Below are 12157 nucleotides of genomic sequence, written 5' to 3'. Positions count from 1 at the left end.
GGGGTATAATAGAAGGACAGAGGGAGGATTGGGGTATAATAGAAGGACAGAGGGAGGATTGGAGTATAATAGAAGGACAGAGGGTGGATTGGGGTATAATAGAAGGACAGAGGGGGGATTGGGGTATAATAGAAGGACAGAGGCGGGTTTGGGGTATAATAGAAGGACAGAGGCGGGATTGGGGTATAATAGAAGGACAGAGGGGGGATTGGGGTATAATAGAAGGACAGAGGGGGGATTGGGGTATAATAGAAGGACAGAGGGGGGATTGGGGTATAATAGAAGGACAGAGGGGGGATTGGGGTATAATAGAAGGACAGAGGGAGGATTGGGGTATAATAGAAGGACAGAGGGGGGATTGGGGTATAATAGAAGGACAGAGGGGGGATTGGGGTATAATAGAAGGACAGAGGGGGGATTGGGGTATAATAGAAGGACAGAGAGAGGATTGGGGTATAATAGAAGGACAGAGGGGGGATTGGGGTATAATAGAAGGACAGAGGGGGGATTGGGGTATAATAGAAGGACAGAGGGGGGATTGGGGTATAATAGAAGGACAGAGGGAGGATTGGGGTATAATAGAAGGACAGAGGGGGGATTGGGGTATAATAGAAGGACAGAGGGAGGATTGGGGTATAATAGAAGGACAGAGGGGGGATTGGGGTATAATAGAAGGACAGAGGGGGGATTGGGGTATAATAGAAGGACAGAGGGGGGATTGGGGTATAATAGAAGGACAGAGGGGGGGATTGGGGTATAATAGAAGGACAGAGGGAGGATTGGGGTATAATAGAAGGACATAGGGAGGATTGGGGTATAATAGAAGGACAGAGGGGAGATTGGGGTATAATAGAAGGACAGAGGGGGGATTGGGGTATAATAGAAGGACAGAGGGGGGGATTGGGGTATAATAGAAGGACAGAGGGGGGATTGGGGTATAATAGGACAGAGGGGGGATTGGGGTATAATAGAAGGACAGAGGGGGGATTGGGGTATAATAGAAGGACAGAGGGGGGATTGGGGTATAATAGAAGGACAGAGGGGGGATTGGGGTATAATAGAAGGACAGAGGGGGGGATTGGGGTATAATAGAAGGACAGAGGGGAGATTGGGGTATAATAGAAGGACAGAGGGAGGATTGGGGTATAATAGAAGGACAGAGGGAGGATTGGAGTATAATAGAAGGACAGAGGGTGGATTGGGGTATAATAGAAGGACAGAGGGGGGATTGGGGTATAATAGAAGGACAGAGGCGGGTTTGGGGTATAATAGAAGGACAGAGGCGGGATTGGGGTATAATAGAAGGACAGAGGGGGGATTGGGGTATAATAGAAGGACAGAGGGGGGATTGGGGTATAATAGAAGGACAGAGGGGGGATTGGGGTATAATAGAAGGACAGAGGGGGGATTGGGGTATAATAGAAGGACAGAGGGAGGATTGGGGTATAATAGAAGGACAGAGGGGGGATTGGGGTATAATAGAAGGACAGAGGGGGGATTGGGGTATAATAGAAGGACAGAGGGGGGATTGGGGTATAATAGAAGGACAGAGAGAGGATTGGGGTATAATAGAAGGACAGAGGGGGGATTGGGGTATAATAGAAGGACAGAGGGGGGATTGGGGTATAATAGAAGGACAGAGGGGGGATTGGGGTATAATAGAAGGACAGAGGGAGGATTGGGGTATAATAGAAGGACAGAGGGGGGATTGGAGTAAAATAGAAGGACAGAGGGGGGATTGGGGTATAATAGAAGGACAGAGGGGGGATTGGGGTATAATAGAAGGACAGAGGGGGGATTGGGGTATAATAGAAGGACAGAGGGGGGATTGGGGTATAATAGAAGGACAGAGAGAGGATTGGGGTATAATAGAAGGACAGAGGGGGGATTGGGGTATAATAGAAGGACAGAGGGGGGATTGGGGTATAATAGAAGGACAGAGGGGGGATTGGGGTATAATAGAAGGACAGAGGGAGGATTGGGGTATAATAGAAGGACAGGGGGAGGATTGGGGTATAATAGAAGGACAGAGGAGGGATTGGGGTATAATAGAAGGACAGGGGGAGGATTGGGGTATAATAGAAGGACAGAGGGAGGATTGGGGTATAATAGAAGGACAGAGGGGGGATTGGGGTATAATAGAAGGACAGAGGGAGGATTGGGGTATAATAGAAGGACAGAGGGGGTATTGGGGTATAATAGAAGGACAGAGGGGGGGATTGGGGTATAATAGAAGGACAGAGGGAGGATTGGGGTATAATAGAAGGACAGAGGGGGGATTGGGGTATAATAGAAGGACAGAGGGAGGATTGGGGTATAATAGAAGGACAGAGGGAGGATTGGGGTATAATAGAAGGACAGAGGGAGGATTGGGGTATAATAGAAGGACAGAGGAGGGATGGGGGTATAATAGAAGGACAGAGGGAGGATTGGGGTATAATAGAAGGACAGAGGGGGGATTGGGGTATAATAGAAGGACAGAGGGGGGATTGGGGTATAATAGAAGGACAGAGGGGGGATTGGGGTATAATAGAAGGACAGAGGGGGGATTGGGGTATAATAGAAGGACAGAGGGGGGATTGGGGTATAATAGAAGGGCAGAGGGGGGATTGGGGTATAATGGGGGGTGGATTTTAGTGCTGTGGGTCAGTACAGCCCCCACTATTTTGTACATGGAAGATAGAGGCGCCATGGGTTTGTTTCCTGTCCACGTCCAGGAATGAAGATGATATAACGGAGGCAGCCCCCACCTCACCCCCCCACTTAGTACTTGGTCCACAATGTCCTTGTCACCCGGGCCTGGAAATGTGACAGTTGACTTTGGTCCTGGAAAATGTCCTCTGTTGTTGGAAGCTCTGATGTTTGGAAGATGGAGATGACGCATGGAGACGGAACGCGGAGGGGCCGAGTCAGCAGATCCCAGCAGTCTCTCTTCCTGAGGAGGACAATGGGGGGTCCTGGCAGAGTCTCCGCTGTCTCTGGTACATGTGAGGACAGATCTGGGCCTCAGTAAAGGGAATTGTGTCCTCTCCTCAATTCCGGGCCCCAAGTCCAGCCCTTAGTGATGAAGATGAGTGCAGTAACCAATAGCAACCAGGTGCACATTTTACCTTCAAGGTGAGAACAGTCAGGTCAGTGAAAGACTCTGATTGGCTGCTTTGACCAGCTGTACTCTTCATCCTATTAGAGAACAATTATCTCAATCACCTCATTATTATCTGGGGGGCCAATCAGATTCTCAATGGGCGGTCTCTCCATCACATGATTTAATATCGCTGCACCCGGTCCTGGTCATAGTTGTTGGAAGCCGCCCCGGCCCTTCCGCCCCCAGAACACTGTCTGTAGCACTGAAGCTCTGTGTGTATCTGCCCTCCCCCGAGCAGCCAGAGAGGAGGCGGAGCATTGCAACAAATGGCCCAGATTGGCTCATATAAAAGAGTGCAGGGAAGGGCAGCCCCCTTTACATGACCAACCCCTACAGAGCATCGTACAAGTGCAAAATCCGTCCCAGATCAATATCAGAGAACACTGGAGTCCGCAGAGTTCAGGGAGCAATGAGGGCGGGACCCGATTCCAGCACAGACTACCCATAATGCACTGCAAACAACTATGAAAGTCATAATACTAATACCTCACTTCCTGCTGGGGTGTGGCCATCATGTGGAGGAGGAATGATGATGATTGGGAGCCGACTGACCAAATGTCACCTAAATGAGGGGAAGAGATGAAGGTGGAGAGCCCTCCGATCCATCCTCACAGGACACGCCTATTCGTACCTGAGACAAGGACCACACCACTGAAGACCACCGTCCACCGTACCATCCGATACCCCGACCCCCAATGTACCATTCCATCCGATACCCCCACCCCCAATGTACCATCCGATACCCCCCACCCCCAATGTACTATTCCATCCGATACCCCCCCCACCCCCAATGTACTATTCCATCCGATACCCCCCACCGTCCACCGTACCATCCGATACCCCCCACCCTCCAATGTACCATTCCATCCGATACCCCCCCACCCCCAATGTACTATTCCATCCGATACCCCCCACCGTACCATCCGATACCCCCCACCCCCAATGTACCATTCCATCCTCACAGGACACGCCTATTCGTACGCTACCTGAGACAAGGACCACACCACTGAAGACCACCGTCCACCGTACCATCCGATACCCCCACTCCCAATGTACCATTCCATCCGATACCCCACCCCCAATGTACCATTCCATCCCATACCCCCCACCGTCCACCGTACCATTCTATCCGATACCTCCCCACCCCCAATGTACCATTCCATCCGATACCCCCCACCGTCCACCGTACCATCCGATACCCCCCACTCCCCAATGTACCATTCCATCCGATACCCCCCACCCCCAATGTACCATTTCATCCGATACCCCCCCACCCCCAATGTACCATTCCATCCGATACCCCCCACCCCCCAATGTACCATTCCATCCGATACCCCCCACCCCCAATGTACCATTCCATCCGATACCCCCCACCTTCCACCGTACCATCCGATACCCCCACCCCCAATGTACCATTCCATCCGATACCCCCCACCTTCCACCGTACCATTCCATCCGATACCCCCCACCCCCCAATGTACCATTCCATCCGATACCCCCCACCTTCCACCGTACCATCCGATACCCCCACCCCCAATGTACCATTCCATCCGATACCCCCCACCTTCCACCGTACCATTCCATCCGATACCCCCCACCCCCCAATGTACCATTCCATCCTCACAGGACCCGACTATTCGTACGCTACCTGAGACAAGGACCACACCACTGAAGACCACCGTCCACCGTACCATCCGATACCCCCCACCGTCCACCGTACCATTCCATCCGATACCCCCCACCCCCAATGTACCGTTCCATCCGATACCCCCCAATGTACCATTCCATCTGATACCCCCCAATGTACCATTCCATCCGACACCCCCCCACCCCCACCGTACCATTCCATCCGATACCCCCCACCCCCCAATGTACCATTCCATCCGATACCCCCCACCGTACCATTGCATCCGATACCCCCCACCCCCAATGTACCATTCCATCCGATACCCCCCACCTTCCACCGTACCATCCGATACCCCCACCCCCAATGTACCATTCCATCCGATACCCCCCACCTTCCACCGTACCATTCCATCCGATACCCCCCACCCCCCAATGTACCATTCCATCCGATACCCCCCACCGTCCACCGTACCATCCGATACCCCCCACCCCCAATGTACCGTACCATCCGATACCCCCGTCCCCAATGTACCATTCCATCCGATACCCCCCACCGTCCACCGTACCATCCGATACCCCCCACCCCCAATGTACCATTCCATCCTCACAGGACACGCCTATTCGTACGCTACCTGTGACAAGGACCACACCACTGAAGACCACCGTCCACAGTACCATCCGATACCCCGACCCCCAATGTACCATTCCATCCGATACCCCCCACCCCCAATGTACCATTCCATCCCATACCCCCCACCGTCCACTGTACCATCCGATACCCCTGACCCCCAATGTACCATTCCATCCGATACCCCCCACCCCCAATGTACCATTCCATCCCATACCCCCCACCGTCCACTGTACCATCCGATACCCCCCACCCCCAATGTACCATTCCATCCGATACCCCCCACCGTCCACCGTACCATCCGATACCCCCCACCCCCAATATACCATTCCATCCGATACCCCCCACCGTCCACCGTACCATCCGATACCCCCCACCCCCAATGTACCATTCCATCCGATACCCCCCACCCCCAATGTACCATTCCATCCGATACCCCCCACCCCCAATGTACCATTCCATCCGATACCCCCCACCGTCCACCGTACCATCCGATACCCCTGACCCCCAATGTACCATTCCATCCGATACCCCCCACCCCCAATGTACCATTCCATCCGATACCCCCACTGTCCACCGTCCCCCAAAATACACCGTCCCCCGATATTCACCATTCCCCCATATACACCGCACCCCCATATACACGGTCCCCCGATATACACCGTCCTCCGATATACACCGTACCCCGATATACACCGTCCTCCCATATACACCGTCCTCCGATATACACCGCCCCCCGATATACACCATCCCCCGATATACACTGTCCTCCAATATACACCGTCCCCCGATATACACCGTCCCCCAATATACACCGTCCCCCGATATACACCGTCCTCCGATATACACCTTCCTCCGATATACACCGTCCCCCGATATACACCGTCCTCCGATATACACCGTCCCCCGATATACACCGTCCCCCGATATACACCGTCCTCTGATATACACCGTCCCCCGATATACACCGTCCCCCGATATACACCGTTCTCCGATATACACCGTCCCCCGATATACACCATCCCCCGATATACACCGTCCTCCGATATACACCTTCCCCCAATATACACCGTCCCCCGATATACACCGTCCCCCGATAGTGGCCGTCCCCCGATAGACGCCGTCCCCCGATATACACTGTCCCCTGATATACACCTTCCTCCGATATACACCGTCCCCCGATATACACCGTCCTCCGATATACACCGTCCCCCGATATACACCGTCCCCCGATATACACCGTTCTCCGATATACACCGTCCCCCGATATACACCATCCCCCGATATACACCGTCCTCCGATATACACCTTCCTCCGATATACACCGTCCCCCGATATACACCGTCCTCCGATATACACCGTCCCCCGATATACACCGTCCCCCGATATACACCGTCCTCCGATATACACCGTCCCCCGATATACACCGTCCCCCGATATACACCGTTCTCCGATATACACGTCCCCCGATATACACCATCCCCCGATATACACCGTCCTCCGATATACACCTTCCCCCGATATACACCGTCCCCCGATATACACCGTCCCCCGATATACACCGTCCTCCGATATACACCGTCCCCCGATATACACCGTCCCCCGATATACACCGTCCCCCGATATACACCGACCCCCGATATACACCGTCCCCCGATATACACCGTTCTCCGATATACACCGTCCCCCGATATACACCATCCCCCGATATACACCGTCCCCCGATATACACCGTCCCCCGATATACACCGTCCCCCGATAGACACCGTCTCCCGATATACACCGTCCCCCCGATATACACCGTCCCCCGATAGACACCGTCTCCCGATATACACCATCCCCCGATATACACCATCCCCCAATATACGCCGTCCCCCCAATATACACCGTCCCTCGATTTACACCGTCCCTCGATATACACCGTCCTCCGATATATACCGTCCCCCGATATACACGGTCCCCTGATATACAACGTCCCCCGATAGACACCGTCTCCCGATATACACCGTCCCCCCATATACACCGTCCCCCGATATACACCGTCCCCCAATATACACCGTCCCCCGATATACACCATCCTCCGATATACACCTTCCTCCGATATACACCGTCCCCCGATATACACCGTCCTCCGATATACACCGTCCCCCGATATACACCGTCCCCCGATATACACCGTCCTCCGATATACACCGTCCCCCGATATACACCGTCCCCCGATATACACCGTTCTCCGATATACACCGTCCCCCGATATACACCGTCCCCCGATATACACCGTCCCCCGATATACACCGTCCTCCGATATACACCGTCCCCCGATATACACCGTCCCCCGATATACACCGACCCCCGATATACACCGACCCCCGATATACACCGTCCCCCGATATACACCGTTCTCCGATATACACCGTCCCCCGATATACACCGTCCCCCGATATACACCGTCCCCCGATATACACCGTCCCCCGATAGACACCGTCTCCCGATATACACCGTCCCCCCGATATACACCGTCCCCCGATATACACCGTCCCCCGATAGACACCGTCTCCCGATATACACCGTCCCCCGATATACACCGTCTCCCGATATACACCGTCCCCCGATATACACCGTCCCTCGATTTACACCGTCCCTCGATATACACCGTCCTCCGATATATACCGTCCCCCGATATACACGGTCCCCTGATATACAACGTCCCCCGATAGACACCGTCTCCCGATATACACCATCCCCCGATATACACCGTCCCCCGATATACACCGTCCGGCGTTTTTTACAGAGGCGCAGGGCAAAGTTTTCGCCCGATATACACCGTCCCCCGATATACACCGTTCTCCGATATACACCGTCCCCCGATATACACCGTCCCCCGATATACACCGTCCCCCGATATACACCGTCCCCCGATAGACACCGTCTCCCGATATACACCGTCCCCCCGATATACACCGTCCCCCGATATACACCGTCCCCCGATAGACACCGTCTCCCGATATACACCGTCCCCCGATATACACCGTCTCCCGATATACACCGTCCCCCGATATACACCGTCCCTCGATTTACACCGTCCCTCGATATACACCGTCCTCCGATATATACCGTCCCCCGATATACACGGTCCCCTGATATACAACGTCCCCCGATAGACACCGTCTCCCGATATACACCGTCCCCCGATATACACCGTCCCCCGATATACACCGTCCCCCGATATACACCGTCCCCCGATATACACCGTCCCCCGATATACACCGTCCCCTGATATACACCGTCTCCCGATATACACCGTCTCCCGATATACACCGTCCCCCCATATACACCGTCCCCCGATAGACACCGTCTCCCGATATACACCGTCCCCCGATATACACCGTCTCCCGATATACACCGTCTCCCGATATACACCGTCCCCCCATATACACCGTCCCCCGATAGACACCGTCTCCCGATATACACCGTCCCCCGATATACACCGTCCCTCGATTTACACCGTCCCTCGATATACACCGTCCTCCGATATATACCGTCCCCCGATATACACGGTCCCCTGATATACAACGTCCCCCGATAGACACCGTCTCCCGATATACACCGTCCCCCCATATACACCGTCCTCCGATTAGGGATGAGCCAAACACCCCCGCGTTCGGTTCGCACCAGAACCTTTGAACGGACCGAACGTTCGCCCGAACATTTAGAACCCCATTGAAGTCTATGGGACTCGAACGTTCGAATTCAAAAGTGGAACATGTATCAATGCAAAAAAAAGTTTTAAAACTGTCGTTTTTTCTGGAGCAGCGATTTTAATGATGCTAAAAGTGAGAAAAAAAAGCAAAATTCCTTTAAATATGGTACCTGCTGGGTGTCTATAGTAGTGGCACGTGTTTAGAAATGTCCCTGCACAACATGAGATTACTCTCAGAAAAAAAGTCATTTAATACTGCTTGTGGCTTTAATGTAATCTCTGGTCCCTGCAATATGGATAAAAATCATTGAAAAAAATAGCATGAGTTTCCCCGCTACCACTCCCCCCAGGTCATTACAAGACCCTTTGGCCCTATATACTTTGAACAGAAGTATACAGGCGGTGCAAACAAGACAGGGGCCCGGATTCAGAGAGCAATTGCGCCTGCGTAGCCATAGTTACGCAGCGCAATTGCTTACTTGCCCCGGCGTAACGAATGCTCCTGATTCAGGAACCTCGTTACGCCGACTGCAGCCTAAGATATGCGTGGCATAAGGCTCTTATGCCACGCATATCTTAGGCTGCATTCTTGCGATGGCCGCTAGGTGGCGTTCCCGTTGTGCTCAGCGTATAGTATGCAAATTGCATACTAACGCCGATTCACAACGTTATGCGAGCCCTACGTACGCAGTTTACGTCGTTTGCGTAATGTTACGTATACCCGTCGTTCCCGCGTTGCGAAATTTGAACTTTACGTAGTTTGCGTAAGTGAATCGTGAATGGCGCTGGACGCCATTCACGTTCACTTTGAAGCAAATGACGTCCTTGCGACGTCATTTGCCGCAATGCACGTCGGGAAATTTTCCCGACGGAGCATGCGCAGTACGTTTGGCGCGGGAACGCGCCTAATTTAAATGATCCACGCCCCCTTACGGGATCATTTAAATTGCGCGCGCTTACGCCGGGCATTTTGCCGGAGCGCCCACACAATTTACGGAGCTACTGCTCCGTGAATCGCGGGTAGCGCAAAAAATTTGCGGGGGCGCAGGGCGAAAACTTTGCCCTGCGCCTCTGTAAAAAATGCGCAAATGTACCTGAATCTACCCCAGGGACTGTAGGTTGGTTGTTAGGTAGAATCTGTTTTTAATTGTGAACTGGTACTTCTATAAAGTGTAGCTCCAGCCATAAAATATATTTTTAAGCTTTTCTGAAAACATAGAGAAGGGTTATCACCCCTGTAACATTTGCTGTCTGTGTGCATCTGTTCAGAAGATTGCACCTCACTTTCTGTCCCAATGACAAATTATTATTTGAATTTTTTTTTGTGAAACAAGGATTGGTGATAAAGCAAACCATTATCGCTGACCACCATTCCTGGCTTAAGCTGGCGTGGCGTCAACCACCTCTGAGCCTGCCCCTGCAGAGCTGACAGAACCTCTGCCCCAGTGTGGCTCCTGTCTCCCAAGCACACCAGCTCTAGCACCGCATGGCATCTCTTGGCCTGCATTCCTGCGTAGCCCCTCGTACGCCTACAGAGCACGGCTGGTTCAGAGAAAACATCAGCACAGGAAGAGGCCACAGAGGAAGAAGAAGAGGGGGTGGAGGAGAGAGGTGTGTCACAAGCAGTAGTAGTGTTTTGGAGGCGTGGTGGCGGAACAACCTCCAAAACTACTGTACCTTGCCCTGCGTCCTTCCCAGCTGCCAGCAGAGTCACCCAATGCGCCGTGAAAGAGAGGTAACGTCCCTGTCCATGCCTGATGGACCATGAGTCAGCGGTGATATGCACCTTACCACTGACCGCCCTGTCCAGCGAGGCATGGACATTGCCTTCCACATGGCGGTAGAGAGCCGGAATCGCCTTCCGTGAGAAAAAGTGGCGTTTGGGAACTTGCCACTGAGGTACCGCACATTCCACAAACTCACACAAGGGGGCAGAATCTACCAACTGAAAAGGTAGCAGTTGAAGTGCTAGCAATTTCTCTAAGTTAGCATTCAACCGCTGGACATGTGAATGGCTGGGAGAGAACTTCTTTCGGCGCTGCAGCAGCTGGGGCAGGGAAATTTGTCTGCTACCATCAGTAGATTTCCTGCATGTACTACTAGGTTGTGACACACCTATTTCTACACCTTCGGTGCAGGCTTCAGAGAGGACTGAGGGTATAGTGGGGTTGGAGATCCCAGCTGATGAGGGGCAAGGGGAGGTCCTCTTTGTTCTTTGGTGTGGGTCTTTCAGGTATACTTGCCAACGAACTGCATGGCAGGTCGACATATGTCTGGTCAAGCATGTGGTGCCCAAGCCGGTGATGTTTTGGCCACGCGAGATACGCTTGAGACATATGTTGCAAATAGCAGCAGTGCGATCTGATGCACATGTCTCAAAAAAGGCCCACACCAAAGAACTTTTGGAATAACGTTGAGACACAGCAGCGCTCTGCACATGCATAGCTCTGCGTTGTGATGCAGTCGGTGTGCTGCCCTTAAGCTGGCCCCTGGAGGGCATCCTGCCTCTTTGGAGATGTGCCTGTGCCTCCTCCTCCTCCTCCTCTCTCCTATCAGGCACCCACGTAGAGTTAGTGACCTCATCATCCCCTCCCTCCTCATCACTGTAGAAAACCTGGCAGTATGCTGCAGCTGGGGGAACATCACTGCCAGATTGCTGTCCCTCTCGGGCACCCCCTCTCTCTGGGCTCACATCAATGCCTTCCTCTATCTGTGCTCCATCATCGGAGCCTTCAAAACGCTGCACATCCTCATGCAGCATGTACCCAACACTGTGTTCAAACAGTACGGGGGACTCCTCAGGAGGACATGGTGGGACTAGGGAAGGAGTAAGTGATGCCATTAAGCAGAGAGAAGAGGACGCCTTGGCAGCTGCTTTGCCAGACAAAGTACCCTGAGCCGGGGGGAGAGAGGATGAGGAGGATGAGGATGGCTTGGTCATCCACTCTACCAAGTCTTCTGCATGTTGCGGCTCAACACGGCCAGCTGCCGAAAACAAGGACGAGCGTGTCCCGCGGCCACGTGCTGATGAGGATGCACCGTGTCCACCACCAGCACT

The 12157-nt window shown here is 53.1% G+C and overlaps 1 protein-coding gene across 27 annotated transcripts in view; it reads right to left on the bottom strand.

Moving 5' to 3' along the window:
• The window catches only part of NOS3 (nitric oxide synthase 3), a 128386-nt gene that overhangs the window by 83085 nt on the left and 33144 nt on the right, over positions 1 to 12157 (bottom strand). Inside the window, exons 2-3 of one of the 27 annotated variants that reach the window (XM_040355414.1) lie at positions 5399 to 5403; positions 3632 to 3776 (exon numbers count right to left, since the gene is read on the bottom strand). The exons of 25 other annotated variants lie outside the window; for them this stretch is intronic. In XM_040355414.1, coding sequence (XP_040211348.1) covers positions 3632 to 3660 — 29 coding nt within the window. In that variant the 5' untranslated portion in view covers positions 3661 to 3776; positions 5399 to 5403. The remainder of the gene's footprint in view (positions 1 to 3631; positions 3777 to 5398; positions 5404 to 12157) is intronic. One more of the 27 variants, XM_040355415.1, reaches the window with a different exon arrangement.

The sequence above is a fragment of the Rana temporaria genome, chromosome 5, assembly GCF_905171775.1.
Source record: "Rana temporaria chromosome 5, aRanTem1.1, whole genome shotgun sequence".
Lineage (NCBI taxonomy): Eukaryota > Metazoa > Chordata > Amphibia > Anura > Ranidae > Rana > Rana temporaria.
Note: the sequence above shows the minus strand (reverse complement) of the source record. Positions and strands in the feature narration are given on the sequence as shown.